This window comes from Pteronotus mesoamericanus, unplaced genomic scaffold, assembly GCF_021234165.1.
Source record: "Pteronotus mesoamericanus isolate MK-2021 breed Mesoamerican mustached bat unplaced genomic scaffold, CSHL_Meso_final contig_84, whole genome shotgun sequence".
NCBI lineage: Eukaryota > Metazoa > Chordata > Mammalia > Chiroptera > Mormoopidae > Pteronotus > Pteronotus mesoamericanus.
In genome coordinates this window covers 7,434,544-7,455,768 of record NW_026555267.1, presented here as the reverse complement: position 1 = coordinate 7,455,768, position 21,225 = coordinate 7,434,544, and the positions used below count along the sequence as shown (strand labels likewise).

The window sequence follows — 21,225 nt, the reverse complement described above, 5'->3', positions numbered from 1 at the left end:
TTTTTTTCTTTGACCATGAGAAAGGGCTAAAACCTTACACTCCTTCCTCCTAACCATTTCCATTTTTTTATGGACTTCTATTTTTTAAATCAGCACAGCTTCTGTTACATTCTTATTTATTGATTAGATAGGGAGTTGTCCTTAATTTATTTATTTACTTTTAGAGAGCGGGGAAGGGAAGGAGAAGGAGAGGGAGGGGAAACACCAATGTGTGAGACATACATGGATATGTTGTTTCACACGCCCCTAACGGGTCCTTGCTCATAACCCAGGCCTGTGCCCTGACTGAGCATCCAGCCAGCAGCAGGCCAGCACTCAGTCCACTGAGCCACACCAGCCAGGGCAGGAGTTGTCCATATTGATACAATAGAACTTTATTCCATCATGTGAGGTTTATTTCTCATTAAGGTCTAAAATTTCACCAGCTGGTTGTTCAGGCACAAAGGATTGTGCCTATATTCTCCTCGCTCCCTTCTCTTCAGTTTTTATCTCACCTTGAGTAGATTGTTGTGAGAAAAATCCTCGCTTAAAAGTGAATTTAAAAATATATAAAATGCTATCTAAAAGGTGAATTTTTTTACTCAGGATACTACCCTACCACCACCATCATTTTTATTTGGACGGATGAACAATTCAATTGTTAGTACTAAGACTACCAAGTTAGGCCCTTTGTTCTCAAGAACGATTGACTATGTACTGCCAAATGCACGCTTCCCAGACTCTAACTCCCCACATGCTGGCTATAGTGAAGTAAAGGAATCTTAGTATTCCATGATGGATAATTGGGCTCATTTCTTTGCAGGATTTAACCCTACCTGGTGGGCAGCAATTTCCAGCCCAAGGTGGCAGTCCGAGGGAATGTGACTTTCTTCCGTCACACCCCACTCATCCCGCACTGCCGCACGTGGTCGAGGCGACGGCACCCTTCGGGCCGGGTGTGCTGGGTGTGCTGCGCCGAGGGTGCAGGCCGGCTGGCACCTCCTCCCGGCGCGTGGTGGGAACTCGAGGCCCCATTGGCCGCGCTGGAAGGCGCATCGGGGCTCGTACGCCAACGGTCCCCAGGTCCGTGAAGGCCGGGAGCTGGCAGGAGGGGGCAGGGCAAAGCGAAGGCCTGGGGGATCGAGAACGGGGGCAGGAGAGCCGGACTCGGTGGGGCGAGGCCCAGGGCCCAGGCGGGGGCGATGGAGGAGACGCTGCTCTCCACCCCCATCAACCCCAACAACTTCCCCGCCAAACTGTGGCGGTTGGTGAACAGCCCTCGGTACCGCTCGATTCGCTGGGACGGCCGCGGCGAGGGGCTGCTCATCGACCAGCCGCTCTTCGAGGCGGAACTGCTCAGCCCGCCCGGGGCGGGAGCTGGAGTCGGCAGCGGGGGCGCTGCGGGCAGCGGGGGCGTCGGGGGTGCTGGGGCTGAGCCCGAGCTCTTCAAAACCACCAACTTCACCAGCTTCATCCGCCAGCTCAACCTCTACGGCTTCCGCAAGGTGGTGCTGGGCGGGCCGGGCGCTGCGGGTCCCGGGCCGGGGCCGGGGGGTGGCGGGCCGGCGGGCGATGGGCCGCTCCACCATTTCCACAGCCCGCACTTCCGCCGCGACCAGCCGCAGCTGCTCGTGCACCTCAAGAGGCTCACCAGCGCCAACAAGGCCAAGCTGGCGGCCGGCCTGAAGGTGCCCTGCCGCCCGCCCAACCGCTTCCAGAGGCTCCTCATCACGTCGGCATCCGCCTCCGCGGCCTCGGCCTCGGCCTCGGCCTCGGCCTCCGCCTCCACCTCCCCACTGCAGCACCAGGAGCCGTCGCCGCCCTCAGGACCCCGGCCCGAGCCGCACGGTGAGTCCTGTTGGACCTACTCGGTCCTCGCCCACCGCAGGGCACATGGGCTCAGGGGGCAACTGTCACTGCCAAGACATTGTCGCACGCCCTCCTCATGTTTGAGGTATCTGGAATGCACCCAGGATCCTCACCGGGCGCGTCACCCGCATTGTTGTCCCTAGCACCAGCACCCGCCTGCTCTGGAAAGTGTAGGCATTTAGTCCCTTCTGTGTCCACTAGCAGCCACAGGGACCTCTGCTTTTCACTCTCTGTCCACCCTTCCCGCACCCCTCCTCAGCTCCTTATCTCCGTCACTTACCTTCATGAGACGTGAGCATCTAGAATAAGTGGCCCCTTGTGGAAGCACCGGGCCACTTGGTGCTTCAAGGAAGACTTGGACCATTTATACCAACCAAGAGAAAGTGAACAAAGTACTGTGAGTGGAAGTTTGCCCTTGAAGAGACACGCCGTCTTCCACCAAGTGACAAACTAAGAAATCTTGAAAGAAATGTTCTGACGATAATCGTATTTTAGGCTCCAAGTAATGCATAGAATGATAAGAAATCGTTTATGTATCTTAAGAGCAAAAAGGAACATTTTATTGTTAACCAGATATTGTTCCTATGCGGGATGAATTGGCTTAACTGTTCTTTCACTGTAGCTAGTGAGAGATGATGCTTGTTTTAAGAGGTTATGGTTGGACACATGTAAAGAGAAAATGACTTTTCAGCTGTCAAGTTTTAGTTACAAAGAATTTTAGGAAGCTCACATTTATGGCCTTTGAATTTTTGACTATTGGCTATAATCTTTCAGTATTTGAAAAACTTTGTATTTATACATACGTATTTACTAAAAGTTCAGAAATTCTCTGGGGTAGAAAATTATTTTATAAACTTGACTTCCGATGCTCTTCCCTTTCTTCCAGGAAGGTGAGAGTGGCAGTATTCCCCTTCTCTGTTTAAGGCTATGGTATGAACTCCCAGAAAGTAACAGGACATAATGCTGAGAATTCATGCCTTACCTTCAAGTAGGGGAGTAATAGAAACATTTTCAGCATGTTAACATAGATTTAACATAAAGATTTCTAGGTTACTTTTCAGTTAGGGAAAACTTTAAAAATATACAAATAAAAGTAACGCTGTGTTCAATTTAACCTAAGCCCAGAGTTATGAATGAGGCAGCACTTTGTTGGTTTGGAATTTAGAAGGGATTAGGTTGTGTCTGTGGAGTTTAGAAGATTAGGGATTAGGTTAGAGTTCTAGTAACAAGCTGGAAACGTAGCAGTGGCATAGGAATGTTCTAAAGGAATTCTGAAGGAATATTAAGCTACTTCCATATGATGGGCATTGATTTTGGTGGGGAATCGAATGGGGAAAGGCAATGGGAGACAATACCATGGCATACCCTTAGCAGACTCTGCCATGGATGTTTGGTATTCAGGTTGTGTGTCTAGTGAGCACAAGGAAAAAAGACGTGAAGATGGGTTCCTGAGAGAATTAGGATACCCACTTCAAACAAAGAAACATACGTGCATATGTATAAACATAAAAACCAAGTCTTGCTTTCCTTTTTCTCTTCTCTGATTTTCTTTTTCCGTCATGTATCTTAAATCTAATTGTATTCTAACGATAGAGTCCATTTGAACTGAGGAAATACAAGAGCTATCTAGGATCGGATTTTCTTCACTTCTATTTCAGTTGACCAGCACTTTTAAAGATTATTTGTTGAAAAACATGCAATTCATATCTTTCCAGTATAAATAATACATTAATCCATATATACCTAGATGATTGTAGTTTTCATGAATTTTGTTTTTTAACCATTCTGCCTGTTGGTATGAACATAAAGTGTGTCAGATATGGATTGCCTATACCACGCTTTGTTCACTAGGGAATAGTGTTACTAGCTTGGGTGGAATGCAATTCTAAGTTCAAGAATATTGGCCCAATTTTGTTTTGCTTTAATTCCATATTCTAAGTCCTTAGCTCCTCTATTTTTCCTCATTTAATTTTTATTCTGCTTTAATTGTTTTCGTTATATGCTTTACTATACTGATACTTCTTAGTTTCCATTTGTTTTTAGTGTTCTACTTCAGTTTAGGGTTTGAATACTGCTGTCTCTCTTACGGTACAATCCTTTGTTTTAGGATCTAGTTCCCTTATCTAAATCCTTGAGCCAGCTGTCCTTTTTACTTTTTTGTGAATGTCTTGATAAGAAATGTGAGGATCACACATTTTTTCTTTATTTGTTCGTTCACTTTTATTATTTTGTTTTTAGTGGCAATTGTTTTTATTCTTGCATTTTACTTTATTATTTATTTACTTTTAGTGGTAATTTTTAAAATATTTGTTAAAACTTTCTAAACTAAGTAACATAACAAGTCTGAGGAGTAGTTAATCTATCTTTGCCTGGGGCTACCAAGCTCTAAAGAGACAGGTTTTGGACAGGAGGCAAGTTCTTTACTTGGGGATTGATTAGTTCAAGTTCATTTACACAGGAGGAATACAATTTCTAAGAACAGAAATTCATCCTGCCTTACATTTCCCAAATTCTGGACTTAAACTTTGCCAAATGTATCTTAAAGTTATTCTGAAGACATAGGTGATGATCTGTAAAGTTGGAATGGAATGCTATGAGGTAATCCTTAAGAGAAGAATAAATTAAGAGCTGAACATGTCTTAAATTTTTATTTCAAAAAACAGATTTAAAGGAATGTTCTTTTTTTTTCCCCCTTAAAGATTTTATTTATTTATTTTTAGACAGAGGAGAAGGGAGGGAGAAAGAGAGGGAGAGAAGCATCAATGTTTGGTTGCCTCTCGCATTCCTGCTACTGGGGGCCTGGCCTGCGATTCAGGCATGTGCCCTGACTAGGAATTGAACCAATGACCCTTAGGTTTACAGGCTGGTGCTCAATCCACTGAACCACACCAGCCAGGGCTAAAGGAATGTTCTCCTAATCCTAACAGTGATTTTCTGTTAGCAGCATCTAAAATATGTAAATACTTTGCCATCATTCAGAATTTATCTTGATAGAAGTAGAATTTATGTTTTAATTCAGATCTAAACCAGAAACTGAGAAATCAAAGTAGAGAATTCTTTAATAAACTGCTTAAATTATTGACAGTCTGAAAATTCATCAACAGCTTAACTTTAAAGAGGGAAGAAAAAGGATTAGTGAGCTATTGCACACTGTAGCAATATGTAGTTTTAGCACATGAAACGTCTGAGGCATAATCAAGTATTGAGTAGTTTTGGACCTCAGAAATACCTGTTGTGAAGAACAAAAAATGTTTCTAAGTTTTAAAAGAAAGAATTGTCAATGGTGAGTTCACAGTGTGTATACATATGGAATTGCTAGTCAAGTAACATAAAAACTATTTTTTGTACTTTAAAGGAAAAGAGGAAAAGTGGTTTTTAAGAGCTATATCATTTAAGTACAATCTTTGAAACTAAGATTTTTTTTCCCCCATTAGGTTTAGAGCTTTTGATTTCCAGGGTTTCAGAAATTATTTTGTGTATTTGTATGTATATATTTGTTTATTTTTGGCATTAATGCTTTTTTCAATTTTATTACTTTCATAAGAGTTTATTTGAGCAAAACTCAATTCAAGTCAGGTAGGGCCAAAGCAGAAGTAGTTAGGAACTACTCCCTAATACTTTATTCTTTGGAGGAACCAAACACCATAGAAATAAAACGAATCGAGTGTAACATGTAGAATGGGGTTGCAGGTTAACTATTTGAAAAAGTAAGTATTTGAGTGTCTTTTTTCACTATGTGCTTTAACAGATGAGTAACATATAAATTAAACTTTCCCTCTGTTTTATAGATTTGTTTAACGAAACAAATTGAATGGCATTTGTGAACCACATAATTTAATACATAAAGTCCTCTCTAGGAATAAATTGGACTAGCTTTGTTTATGTTCAAGAACCCACCCTATAAAATAAGTCCAGATTGTAACATTTATATTTTCCTTTTCCTTATTACATAGTATTGCCCTTTCTCTTCCTCATACCCTCTTTTTAATTCTTTTCTACCTTTCTAGAGCAAAGAAAGCAAATAATCAGAGTTTCTGGGCCTGAGTATTTGGATTTTTAACAAACTCTTCAGGTGACTCAGAGGTTTTACAGTATTTGAGAGTCACTGATATCTAGGAAGGGGCATCACTAGAGATACTCTGAAGAAAAAAATAAAAAGACTATGGAAAATTATTGATTGATTTAAGGAATGAAGAAGAGAACTAAGTCAAAGTTTTCAGGCTTGACTTTTCTGCAAAGATTATTGTTTTTTAATAAAAAATTGAAAGGGAGCAAAAAATGTTAAATATCTTTTTGGTTTAACATTTTAATAAATGTTAAAAATTATAAAAATTATAATTTTTATCTGTTCTGCACTTATAAAAAATATTTTTGACTTTAGAGAGAGAGAGAGAAGAAGGGAGAGAGAGACATCAATTTGTTCTTCCACTTATTTATGCATTCATCCATTGGTTGATTATTCCATGTGCCCTGACCAGGGATTGAACCCACAACCTTGCGTATCAAGATGATGCTCCAACCAACTGAGCTACCTGGCCAGGGCCTGGTCCATACTTATTTCTTTTATATATTTATTTATTTATTTATATGTGCATGTGTGTGTTTGTGTATACATGAGAAAGAAATTTATATTTTTATATATATATATATATATATATATATGCTTATTTGTGTGCCTGTTATTAAGTTTCCTAAATGATTTGAAAGACAGAATGGAATTTCTAAAGCTTCTAGGAAGTGGCTTACAGATTGGAAAAATTAGGGTCTATCAACTGAGGTCAAAGGTTAAGATAACTAAATAATTTATAAAAGGCTTTTAACATTGAATATTTGGTTTAGCATTCCGTTTAATTTTACAGTTTTGCCACATTATGACAGTCATATTGAGACCAAATAAAAGTTCAATTATTTTTTCAGCAATATAGATGTAATCTCTTATTCTGGATTTTGAACTTGTTTTTACAATACTTAATTTCTTTTGTGTTAAAAATGACTGAAAACTTAACATTTCATAGGTGAAGAGCAGTATGTATTTTTTGTCTTTTGGTTTCCTACATCCAGGGGTGTAGTGTAAAATTAATAAATGTACTCTTCCTTTTTTATGCAGGACCAGTGGCTGTAGGACAATTTCATCGGTCATTCCGGCGAGACAGTCTGTCTCCTTATTCCTACGTATCAACTTCATCCCACAACCACAATACTTTCTCTCTGAAAGGGTTAGATCGGACCCCGATTCCTCCTAGAACATGGCAGAACTCCCTTGGAATGCACCCAGGACAAGTAGAAACGTCTCCCACTTTTTCAGATAAAGGGGTTCCATTTCCTGTACTGCAGAGGTTTCCAACTGAAGTTACCTATACCCTGCAGCCCAGCACCACATCTGTACATGTTCAGCAAGGTCCTCAAACAATGGTCAGCTCCTCTCAAAAGTATAGTAACTACACACCCTCAGCACAGTACTCCCAAGCCTACTATCCAACAGGTGAGAAATTCAAGTTCAATGGCTTCTCTTAAGGTACTTTATAAGCAGCATTTATATTTTTAAATGCATTTCTTCATGCTTAAACAGAAATGCTAGGAATATACACCTAAGAAATATCAAAGATTTCTCATCAAAACATTTTTAAGTAACATATAAAATTTCACATATTCTTAAGGATTGTGAAAATTCTGTTGGTGTATGTTTTTAGTGAAACTTTTGTGTCTTTAAAATGTGTCCTACTAATGAAATTAAGACTTAGTACACTGAACCTTGCTATAACTCTATCCTTGGGGCAGAATTATTCGTTTTAATTACATACATATTAAACATTTAATATAGTTTTATAGGTGAGATTACCTCATAATGAAATCATTTTAGTATCTCAGTAATGAAGTTTAATAAAAGAGTATGCTCTCCATCTCTTAAAACTAAATTATATTCTTTTAGTAAAAACGCGATGGTATGGTTTGACAGTATGGTCCCTGCAGTGTTAATTCAGCCAACTAAGAACTGGGGAATAGCAAAGAGGATAACCTGACAATGACAACTGACTGAGATCTCAACCAAGGGCACTGAAGACATACTGGTAGATCTCAAGGCCCTGATTGGGAATTCTTGTGCTAGTGACCATCTGTTTAGTTTCTAGGGGTCTTGTTTGTGGGGGAGGGAAGCGAAAATACATTTTGGCAAGACAATATCCCTACTGTTTTATTCAACTGTATATTCTATTTTGCAGAAGCACCATAGCTGAAGTGTGTGTTTCATCATGTAGTGTGCTTTACACAGTGATGAAATGGGGCCATAAAAACAAGACAAGGGTCAAGGCTTTCAGAAAAGATCAAGGAGAGAAGAAAGGAGCATTTCTTTGCCCTGTGAATTAAGACTCTAGGAATATTAATTTACTCACGATATGTAGATGAGGAAGCAATCTCTAGAGGTACTTGTTAGACTATTTCTCTCAGGTAGGATGATATCAAAAGCTAAAATAAATGGAAGGAATGTGAATTAGATAAGGGAATTAAATAACTTGTTGCCTTTTAAATGTTATAAATCTGGTTAACTATCCTATTTGTAACAGTGCTCACTATTTTCTAGCTGTAATATCCAACTTTTTCTAGTTGTAATATCCAACTATATTCTTTTGACGTGGGTTCATTACATTCTACCTAAATATAGTAGTAAAAGGGATTGCTTTATTTTCCCAAGGCATTTAACTTTAATAATATTAAAATAATAAAACCAGAGTTTAAATTGGGTTTTATAGATTTTTTTGATCTACCACTGTTTTTGTGGATGGAGTTGAGAAGAAAAGGGGGAAGGGATTATATGGAATAAGGATGATTTAACACTTTTAATCATTTTGCCTATTAGAAATTAAGTGTTTTTACCTTTTTATATAGAAAAAGGTTGAGGCTGAGTATTTTTCCAGATTGTCAGCTATATCATGGAAGAACAAAACTATATATGTGATCTTTAAAAACAGATGACTGATTTCATGTTATAAGTTATATATCTTATGTATAGCAACAAATAGGGTCAGATTTTTATTAGTGAGTTTAACCCAATGTTTTAATAAACACATTAGGCATGGCTCTCTACATTATAATTTTGGCTGCATTCCCTGTATTTGTAGAATATATACATACAGTTTGTCTTCCTAGCCTGCTTTATATAGTCTTCCTAATACTTGCTTTATACTCTGTAGCCCATAAACTAAAGAGTAACCTTACCTCCCCTCCTTTTACCAATAAATGTTGCTCTTTCCTTTACTAACCCCACTCCAAACTCTCCTCCTAAAACATTAAAGACTCAAAAATTTCTGGGGAGTTGAAATTTGGAAGGACTGTAGCAGAGAGATGTACAAATGTGCTTGGCCTTTCAATTTGGAATTTTAGAGGCATTTTTAACAGACATATTAGATATGGTGGTTAAGTTCTATATTGCCATTAGTCCTACACTTAAGGTAAAGATTGTTATAGTCTGGCTCAGGAGTCAAACTAGCCTGTATGATGTTGTTTCCATGGGAAAATATATTCCAAATTCCACACAATCCTCTTGGAAACTCATAGTTCTAAATTTTATGAGAATCAGGTATGTATTATTTATCAGAAAACATTATAAACAGTTAATAATATTCATTCATTATAGAAATACTAGTTGTTAAAATATGATTTAGGATACGTTACTTAAAAATATTTTATGTTAGCTTGGATATAAATTTACGATTTGAAAATCATCTCCTAGAGTTCAAGGTAAAGACTAGGAAAGAAACATTAAAAGGACAAGTAAGTGCTGCTGATGTTTTGATAGTGTGCAGTGCATATGAAATAGAATCTTGTGTTATCCGAATTTTTGTTTTGCCTTTTTTTTATAGATTTTATTTTTAGAGAGAGGGGAAGGGTGTGAGAAAAAGAGGGAGAGAAACATAGAAGTGTGGTTGCCTCTCGTGTGCCCCGTGCCGGGGACCTGGTCTGCAACCCAGGCATGTGCCCTGACTGGGAATTGAACCAGCAACCGTTTGGTTCGCAAGCTGGCATTCAATCCAGTGAGCCACACTAGTCAGGGCTGTTTTGTCTCTTAATAAGGATAATTGAAATGATTATAGAGTTTCTGAGGTTATGAGAAATCTCATGATCTCATGAAGACTTCTAATACATAGAGTAGTTCTTTGATATAATATAGGCAAACTGTTTTGAACATTCTGAAGTACTACATAAACAAAAGTTGTACTGTTAAATACAGAAGACCTACTATGGAAAAGAAAGTGCCATAAAAATACTGTACAAGTACTTAATTCTTTCACACTTTAGGTAAAGGAAGGAAAAAGGAGTAAGCAATTTAACCAATAACTTATAAATACTTATTTATGAAGAATATTACAAATAACTTTACCAAAGTTAAATAGAGTATTATTCTCAGAGGCACAATAACAAACACTCCCAAATCCAGCTGTGTAAGTCCTAATTAAGTAACTAATTTTGGAAAATGGTCATACTTAAATCCTTTTGGAATGAGCTATATGTCTTGGAGTTTTGATCAAATTTTAGTAAAAAACAACATCCAATTTCATTTAATAATTATATTGAAAATACACCTGGATCTGGCATAATCAGTAAATTCTGAATTTTGTTATATTTCATAAATTAATTCCTCTAGTAAAACCAAACATTGAGACTAAAAAAATTGCCATCAGACTGACTTATAAAATGACTCATCTGAATAATTTCTTACATTTTTCATTCCTCTCTTGAATGTATGCTTTCTTTGCCTAACATTGCCTATTTTTTAACTCATCACTCCTTCAAAGACAAAATGTAGATCTAGTATTTGCTGACTCTTTGTACTTTTGCCCTACTTTGAATTCAGTTTTTTTCCTTTGATGTTATTTTCATAGTGTGCTGCTCTAATTTAATTCCCTTTTAAAATAAAACTTCATTTTAGACCTTTTTATTTTACTCATTCTCTATTATTTGAACAAATATAGGAATATTAATATATTCATACTTATATAGAGAGAGAATCCTGTATTGAGGAATTCTTTTCCTTTGACTAATGTTATAATGATGCATTGACTCAAAATCAACTTTGTCTTTTTTCAAAGTTAAGTTTTAAATTCAAAGCAGTGATTAGCAATTTATAGATTCCCTTCATCTCATGTTTTTATTTGACAGATATTTATATAGCAATCACTATGAACACACACTGTTCTGAATACCTTCCAAATGTTAATTCACTTAATCATCACAGCAACCTTATAAAATAGGAAATATAATTATTTAATTTTATAGATTAGGAATTTGAAGCACAACGAGGCAGAGTCAGGGCAAACTGACTCAATAGTCCATTCTTTTGGGCACTGCCCTGCTGCCTGCCTGCCTGCCTGCCTCTCAAACAAAGATGGAAATTTTGTTTTGCTTTGCTTTTGGAGGACTCTTTCCTGGTATATCTCTTCCCCTGAGTTAGTTACTCCCAAATAGGGTAGACAACAGAGAATGGTGGAGGGACCTTCCCTTCTATGCTACTGGTGGCAGTGGGATTGTCCTGGGTTATATATTGACTCACCCTGCTCAAGCAGAGCACATACTTCACCTGCTAGAGTGGGAGGTCCTGTCTGGAGCCTTTGAAGAGCGGGTCTCCCTTTAATTCATTTCTGTACCTGCCTACATCTAACATAGTATAGTGCTTGGCTATACTGGGCCCTTAGTAAATAACTTATTGAATGGAATGGAATCATTCTAGTCTCGGCTTTGCAGTTAATCATCCACCATGACCTTCAGCAGCTTATTTCATATCACTCAGCTTCAATTTCCCTTTCTATAAAGTGGCAACAATTGTTTGGGTCAGGAATTAAATGAATTAATATATATGAACAGACTATAAAATTTAAAATAATACATATAAAGGATAAAATAGTTCAGAAGCTATCTTTCGAATGAGCCTAAATAATATGTAATAATATACATTTCCCCCCAAGGTACATAAGATTTTTAAATTTTTTATTGAAAAATACATATCATCATTTAAAAAAATTTTGAATTGACTCTTGGGCAAAAAGTTGCTTCTTATTTTAAAGCACATTTAAATTCTAAAATTTGATCTTTAGGCTTCTGATGCTGTTACTCCTGTGCTCAGGTAGTCTGTTTTGTTAGTTTCTCTGAAAAGGCCTGATTTTGTTCTTATGGAAAGAGGGATTTTGCCATAGATACACCAGGAAGTTCTCTTTAGCTGCCGGAAGAAACTAAAGAAAGGCACAATTATTGTTTGCCTTTCTTTTTATTGAGGTAAAATATACATAACATAGAATTTACCATTTAAACCATTTTTAAGTGTACAGTTTTGTCGCATTAAATACATCCACATTGCTATACTAGCATAGCTACCATCCACCGCCAGAACTTTTTCTTCTTTCACAACTGAAACGCCATACCCGTTAAACACCAACTTCACATTCTCCTCTTCTCCTAGCTCCTGGCAACCACCATTCTACTTTCTGTCTTGAAGGATTTGACAACTGTGGGAACCTCATATAAGAAGACTCATACAATATTTTTCCTGTTGTAATTGGCTTATTTCACTTAGTATAATATCTTTAGGGTTCACTGATGTAACATGTTTCAAAATTTCCCTCCTTTTTAATGCCGAATGGTTTCCCATTGTATGTATGTACTACATTTTGTTTATCTGTTCCTCTGTTAGTAGACAGTGCACTGCTTTTACCTTTTGGCTATTTGAATAATGCTGCTGCATGGATGCACAAATATCTGTTCTGCTTTCACTTCTTTTGGGAATATGCCCAGATGACCTTTTCTTTACCTCATCACAAATAAGGAGATATTGGGGTTCTAGTTGCTATAGTAATTTATCTTGAAATTAAATTTATCAGTAGGATGTTTTTCTTCTGAGAATTTATATTGGGCATATTCTCACTGTTGACACTGTACTGTTTTGGAGTGGATTCAAGTTCAAACCATTTTAATTATATATTTGAGTTACCTTCATGGGATAAAGTATATGAACTTGTTTTCCTAACTTATAGTGAGAATGAAAATGTTTACCTTTTTTTATTTAAAAAAGTGTACCTTTCGATAATTTTTAGTAATCTGGCTTTTTTTAAATACTAGAATTGTTTTAAAAATGTAATCAACTTCATATTTATATCTGAAATAGAATCTTGTTCATTTTTCCACTTTTTCATCCTAATTGCAATTTAATGGCTTACCCCTGCCTTCAGCAAGACACTGGAAGTTTTTTATGTGTGTTTTAGGACATAGTAATAAACTCATAATACACACTAGATTAATTTGTCGTGTATCAAGGAGACAGTTGCATTTCTATAGCTAAGTTTTTGTATTCAATAAGCTTAATAATAGCTGGCTTTGTTCTGTTTTGTTGACTGTACAAAGAAAGACTGCACTGGTAAGGAAATAGGCATTGAGAAATCTTTTTGGATTATCTAGTCAAGTTCTTTTTTTCATGAGGTAACTTTCTACTTTCCATTTGTTACCAGACATGTTATAAGTATTTTTAAAGGTGCTATTTATTTTTTAGAGAAAGGGAAGAGAGGGAGAAAGAGAGGGAGAGAAACATCGATCTGTTGCCTCTCATACATCCCCAGCTGGGGACCTGGCCTGCAACCCAGATGTGTGCCCTGACCAGGAATCAAACCAGTGACCTTTCTATTCACAGGCCACCAACCCTCAACCTGCTCAACTCACTAAGCCACACCAGCCAGGGCATCACTGGACTCTTTAAAGGACATTTCACTATTTTGCTGTTTCCTTAGATAGCAAACTCAGTGATCATCTAGCAATATTTTCTCTGTTGTATATTCTATTTTATTTCTCCAAGAAATTAATTTTAAAGTACACTTTTAACAACTATTTAAAATGTGTAGTTTTTAACCATTGGAGTCAGACATAGCAATATCAGATAATTAAAACTAATACCTTTCATTGATTTATTTTTAATTAAACACTGATGGTGCCGTGATGGGTGTAAACCTATAGCTTCTGACTGTCTTTTTCCTGCCGCTAGGGGGCTCGGTTTTCCTTAGCTGTTAAAACTGTAAAAAAAAGTCCTTGCTTTTTTTTCCCCCCAGAGTTTTGGCAAACCCTGCAGACCCCTCCTCAGTGTATGGCTTTTTTTCAGTTATATTATTTCTTAGGACATTTATGCTTTCAAATCTCCTGGGAAACCAAATTCAAATCCAAAACATTTTAATAACCTCTAAGGATACAGTGTAAGAACCTGTTTGCCTAACATATATTGGAAGTGACAACAGTTTGACTTCATAATATCTATATCTGAACTAGAATTCTGTCCATTATTTCCATTTTTTCCTTTCATGTGAAAAATTTAAAGCCTTAAATGGCCCATTGATATAATAAGAAAATATTTATTTCTAGTCTACCTTTATGAACTGCCAACATTTTAAATATCAGTAGTCAATAATAAAGAGGGAAGCATTTCAATGCATTTTTATAATACTTGAGCTAATTTACTTTCAAAGATTATGGAATTAGATTACTTAGTGATTTTATTAGTACACTGGAAATATGAAAAATGTGGACATAAAAAGAGAAAGTTGCACCTTATCATAAAGACACCTTAAAAATATTCAAGTAGAGTTCAAGTAAAATTAAAATGTACATTCTAGGAAAAAGGAAATGAGGGAAGTATTGTGGTATATTCAAGGGCACATGCTTTGGAGTTTGATTAGTGCATCTGTGACTGCCAGCTTTGTGACTTTTGGCAAATTATTTAATATCTTTGAGGTTTAGTTTCCTTATTTTTGTAAAGTAGTCTTAATACCTCATTCAGTTGTTGTTTGGATTAAATGAGATGATATATGTAAAGCACCGAGTACTGTGCCTGCAGTCAAGTAGGTGCTCAACGAATGTCATCCTGTGTTTAATCCAAAAATATGATGTAATAAGTGATTCTCATTCATTCTAGAGAGTCTCCCTTTGGAAAAGAGGAGGCTCAACTATTATTAAGACTGCATCTGTAAGTATAACTATCCCAGTATAAACAGTTCAGCCTTTTTATGGTATCCTTGCTATAAGAGTAAGTTTGGAAAATGTATTTTTTTAGTTAAAATAATAGCAATGTTAGCTATTTGTTTATTGATTTCTTACTGTGTGCCAGTACTGCTATCAGTGCTTTATGCATATTAACTCATTTATTCCTCACAGAAACATGTGAGGTAGGTACTATTACTATCTCTATTCTATTTAGATGCAGGAACCGAAGCCCAAAGTGATTAACCTGCTCAAATTTTTATAGCTATTAAATTTCTGGATCTGGGCTCCAAAGCCAGACAGTCCTGGTACTAGGATCCAATTCCCTAACCACTTGTCTAAAATGGTTAAGGCATATTTTGCATAGATCTCACTGAATGCATTGTATAATGATAGGAATGTTGGGAGGGTATTTCATACTTATTTTATCCTTAAAAACACATCCTTCTCAAAATGTCTGGTACTATTAAAATGATTGAAATAATTATTTGGGAATTCCAAATATGTTCTGGTATTTTCAACAAAAAGAAATTACTTTTAATAAGAATAACTGTTTGGTTAGAAAAGTAACAAAGTGTTTAGGTGCTAAAGAAATCATTTGTAAAACTAGACATGATACTTTTAGGTGACTTTTTAAATTAATTTATTATCATGTTTTCAACAAACAATAACACCTAACAGGACTAAATATATTTTATTGTACCTGCAAAGGAAAGCTTTTTCTTTCAAATATGAAAAAGGAGAGTACCTTGAATGCTATAGAGGTTTATTTTGGTTGATGGATTTTCAATTTTGAATTTGTTCCAGCTGTGTTACAGTGTTGCTCTCCTTCTACCCACATGGACGCTCTCAGTAGTTGTGTTACTCCCACTGCCTCTACCTATGCACACTGCAACTACTTCCAGGTAAGATCTTAAAACAAAAGACATAGACTCTGTGTATCAGGTGCAACAGTATTGACCTTGGAGAATTTCAAAGTGCAGTTTTATCTTAATGAATAGCCAGAGGTAAGCTGTGGATTATGGCCTCAGTTTTCTGAATTTTAAAAAGGAGAGTTGATATAGATGATGTCTGAGGACTCTTCTAGGCCTGCACTGTCCAATACAGTAGACAGTAGCCACATATGGTTATTTTAATTAACATTTATTAAAATTAAATACAATTTGTTCTTCAGTCACACTAACCACATTTCAGGTGCTCGGTAGTCTCATAAGACTTGTAGCTACCAAAATTGCACAGCACAGATAGGAGAGTTAGTTGGAACAATGCTGTTCCAGGCTCTTCCAAGGTAAAATGAATACCAGATGAGCTCTAAAAGTATATATATAGGTCACCAAATGACAGATTCTTCCAAGATGTCATGGATAATTACTTTTTCTTTAGGGAAGAAAAAAGGATGTAAAAGAAAGAATTTTAAGTGCTGGTCCCCTTCAGCACCCATGTTGTAAACAATGCACTTCAGTTATCTTCTCATTATTTATTATGAAGCAGTTGTTTTAAATTGATATTTCTAGGATAAAATTAAAGTCTATGCTTTGTATTTTATGCTATAATTGCTTAAAGATTGGAATTATGTGTTTGCTTTTGATTACATGTAGCCAAGACAGCTTCTGTTCTTAAGAGAATATCTTACTGTTGGCATTCCGGTGCTCAAAAGAACATTCCTGTTTCTTTCTTTCTTTCTTTCTTTCTTTCTTTCTTTTTTTTTTTTTGAGAAAGTCTACATGGCAAGTCAAATTATAATCAGATTGTTCTTTGGAGAGTATAGAATCAGATGCGGGGGGCTTAGTTGGACATTTTTAATGGCAAATACCATCAATCATGATAGTCCAGTCTATTTCTCTTGACTAGAGGAACCTATCTGTCACACAAACTAGATGCTCTTGTTTGTGAATCCAGACACTCCTCTGAATCCTTCTGGTGATACTCTTGACAGTGTTCGTATCTTGATTATGGTTGTCTTAAATCATTAAAAACATCTTTAAAGACCTTTTGTTACTACAAGGACAATGCATGTTTATTGTAGGAAAATAAAGATAAGTAGACATGAAATTTTAAAATGGAAAGAAAGGGGAAGTAGTCCAGATGCCATTCTGGAAATAAATGCAATAAGTTGGATTGTAGGTATCGGTGACAGTGTGCATGAATGATCAGTTCATTGTTTATTGTAATGGTTAAGAGCAACAACTATTGAGTCAGGCTTGAAACCTGGTTCTATCAGTTATTTCACAGTGACTTTGGGTAAATTATGAAGTTTCTCTGAACTTAAGTTTTATCATATGGAAATGGACATGATCACATTTTGTAGACTTCTTAGGATTAAGTTAAATAATATATGTAAAGCAATTTTCACATGCTTGGCACATAGTAAGAACTCAATAAATGGTGCTGTTGGCTATATTAAAGTTGCTTGATACTTAAACCATTAAATTTACATTATTTGGCATTAGTGATCTTCAGATCATTGACACAATCATTATAGTGTGTTTGGCAATATCAACACACTACAGGTTTTATTTAATCATAACTCTTCTGAATTTTTGGTTTATAATCTGAGATAATCAACATTTATCGAATGCCTACTCTGTGCAAACATCTGCATTTGGCAACATCAACTCATTGCATTTTTTGTGTGTTTTTTAATCCTCGCCTGAGGATATGTTTAATTGATTTTTAGAGAGAGTGGAAGCCAAGGGTTGGTGGGGGGAGAGAGAGAGAGACAGAGAGGCATCAATGTAAGAGAGAAACATCGATTGGTAGCCTCCCATACGCACCCTAACCGGGGACTGAACCGGCAGCCTAGGTATGTTCTCTGACTGGGGATCAAACCCTCAACCTTTTGGTGTAGGGGATGACACTCCAGCCAACTGAGCCCCCAGGCCAGGGCTCATTACATGTTTTATTTAATTATTACTTTTTAGTATTTTATGTTCATAGCTTGAGAACATTTATCAGCAAACATGTAATTGAATGCCTACCCTATGCAAAGTGCAATGTGTAAGAGAATACATCTTAAAGATCAATTTAAAAGTGACAACTATTTTAATCTATTGTTATATTATTAAAAATAAACAATCTCAAGGACCAAAGGACAGTCAGTTGATATTCTATCCTTTTTTTCCTCAGATCATTTGGAACAGTACCTCCCCTTAAATCTATAGAAGATCAATCTAAAAGTGACAGCTATTTTTAATCTATTGTTTTATTACTAAAAATAAACAATGGTGAACCAATGTCACCCCAGTAAATTTAATAAAAAAGAATCACTTCGACTTCTGTATGGAGAATAGAGAATAAAGAATGGAAGCAGTGAGCCTGGTTAGAACACTACAGTACAACCCAGAAGAGACATAATGGTAGAACCAAGGGAGGGATGATGATGATTAGCTGGACTGCAGTTAGGTTTTGAAGACAGAACTCACAAGATTTGTTTATGAACTGGATGTGACAAGAGAAGGAATCAAGGAGAGCTTTTAAAAGATTTAAGGAGAGTAGAGCTGCCATTAACTGAGGCAATAAAGAGAAGGAGTTTTATTTTAACTGCAAATTGCCCGGTACATAGTACAAACTTTGAATATTATTTGTGAATTAAATTAAACTGAATAAACTCCCAAATGAAGCAGAAATAAATAAATAAATAAATAAATTTAAAAAATATAAAAATCTCAGAAACCAAAGGACATTTGATATTCCATTCATTTTTCTCAGATCATTCATTTGGAACAGTACCTCCCCCTGAATCTATAGTAACATTGCTCGACTTGTGAGCATCCTGTGTTTGAAATGTCCTTACTACATTCCTAAAACAGTATATAATAGCTACAAGTGATGTTTTGTCCATCAACATTTATGGAAGAACTTGATATATAGACACTTTTTTTGTTTTGATTTTATTTATTTATTGTTAGAGAGGAAGGGAAGGGGAGAGAGATAGAAAGAAACATTGATGTGCCAGAGAAACACTGATCAGTTGCTCCTTGCGTGCACCCATCCAGGGACCTGGCCCTCATATGCCCTGACTGGGAATCGAACCAGTGAACTTTTGGTTTGTGGGACGACGCTCATCCCACTGAGCCACACCAGTCAGGGCATTAGGTATATAGGCATTTTATCAGCAAATTAGGCATTTGGGTACTATAGGCTTTTGGTTTTGTATACTTTAACCATGGGAATTATTGGTCCATTCCAGTATTAAATGTAGGATAGTGATTGACATATATAATAGTTGCTAAGTAAATGTTAACAATAGAACTGAAACTACCACTGATGAAAAGTTGATTGGTGTTCCAGTTTTTTAGTAGGCTTTAGTTTAAGTTTAATCTATTTATGTTTAGTGTTCATCAGTCTATATGTTGTTTCTTTCCTCCTTAATCTCATATTTGATTTTCTATCCAAACAGTCCTATTTTCTTTTTTCCCAGAATCCTCCAATGCAATCCTCCTATCCAGTTGAATTTCTGCCTTCTAATTGGCCTTGCAGTACTACTGATGAAAATAAAAAGACAGAAGTAAACCTAGAGGCTGTTTTTCGCATCCTAGATGAGTTGCATTCCTCCCCTAAATTGGAGATGGTAAAGGTGGAGCCTGTTGAGAATCAGTGCTCAACATCTCAGTCTAGCAGAGGCCAACATATCCTACCTAATTCAGGCAACAGCAATCCGTCTTCCACAAGTCAGGCTAGCCAGCTGGAGCCACTTACTCCTGTAGGTTCAGATATTACATCTTTTGTGGTTGGAACAGAACAAGCAATTACCTGCTCTCTACCACAGTCACCTGAGTACATGTATACCATCCACACAGCTCAGCCTGTTGAAAATACTACAATGCAGGAATCTACAGCCATCCAACAAACTCATGTCAAACTGAAGGAGCAGCTAAGTAAGAATCCATCTCCATCTTCAGTAGTATTTGTGCAGGAAGGGCTCTCATTCAGCCCACAAGAGGTAAGGGGAAAAGAAAAAATACTAATAAAGCTTAAGGTAACTAGTTTTCTTGCTGTTCTATTGGAGAGTTTGTTCAGATTTTATTCAGGTTTAATATTAATTCATCATGCTTTCTAGAAGGATCATGTCCCAGTAGTTCTGCACAAAAAATTCAGAAAGAAATAACCTTAATCTTTAGGTATCCTCTACTATATTATGGTCTGATGTCAAGTTCTAGAGAGGCAATCTGAGCATCGTGGTATAAGACTTATTTTCATGTTAAAAGCATTCCTCAAGTTTTGCTTCCTCTTCATTTGGATGGACTAGGTGTGCTTGGCCGATTAAATTCCACTGCTCAGAAGGGATGGTTTATCTGACAGGTACTATTAGGACCTCCTAGCCATTTGTTGCATGGAAATAAGCATATGGTTGGAGGTCTTTTTATACTTTCTTACAGCGTTATTGAATTCTAATTGACTTGTGAATATGCTGTGTTTGAATTTCCTTACTAATATCTGCATTCCTAAAGCATAACTCTGACTCTGGTTTGATAGACACACTTTATATAGAGAGGCTAATTCTATGATTGCTGCTAGTTGTTGACCAGAAAATGAATAAACTTTGATTCTAAATAAAAGTACATACAAAATAAAATCACTCTTTAAGAATTAACTTAAAAGTAATTATTTCTTGGTCTTAGCCTGATATATATATTTTATATTTTTTTCTTTAATGGGACTGAAAATATCTTTATTGTTAGAGATTCCCAAGATAATTTTTAGGGAGTTTTTTAAATGCATTCTTTTTCAGCTCTAATTTTAGATGCAAGTGTCTTAAGGTATCTCTCAACTCATTGTTGTTGTTGTTTTTGAGCCCAGCTGTTGAGACCTAGTATATCATGTGTTAAAATAATGTAAATTCAGTAGACCAAAATATAGGCCCATTATGTTTCAAATATACCTATGGAAAGAACACAAAATTTGTCTTTGTTCCTGCATAGTCACATCCAAAATATTAGATTTTATACCTTAAAATTGCATTCAGTTACTTCTTTTTAAAAAAATATATTTGAACATGGAGTATTTCAGAAGTTGGTCACTTTGACTAAGGGATTTGACATTCCAAAGAAAACTTGGGAATTCCAAGAAAGAAACTCATATCTCATAAGCAGGGCAGATCTAGATTTTATAAGGGTTTAGGGCCTCTTGAAGGCAAAGAATACAAAATTAGCAGAATAAAGCATCCACAGCTCCACTGATAATCATCCAACAGGATTATGCCTTTGGCCTTCCAGTATGATCAATAGGAGGAGTAACTTGATGGAAGGGATGCTACAATGGAAAAAGATAGTGATTTTAACCAATTGTTAATTTTTTGTGTGTGAATTTTACAAAAAAAAATCAAGCTTCATGGTTAATCTGAGTATAAGTAAATGTTTTAGCTCCACATTTCAG

The 21,225-nt window shown here is 36.4% G+C and overlaps 1 protein-coding gene across 1 annotated transcript in view; it reads left to right on the top strand.

Annotated features, from left to right (window-relative positions):
- Positions 1-1,181: 1,181 nt before the first annotated feature.
- HSF5 (heat shock transcription factor 5) overlaps positions 1,182-21,225 on the top strand; it is a 35,324-nt gene continuing 15,280 nt past the window's right edge. The window contains exons 1-4 of the mRNA XM_054585546.1: positions 1,182-1,827; positions 6,956-7,330; positions 15,658-15,755; positions 19,271-19,792. Of these exons, the coding sequence (XP_054441521.1) occupies positions 1,182-1,827; positions 6,956-7,330; positions 15,658-15,755; positions 19,271-19,792 (1,641 nt within the window). The remainder of the gene's footprint in view (positions 1,828-6,955; positions 7,331-15,657; positions 15,756-19,270; positions 19,793-21,225) is intronic.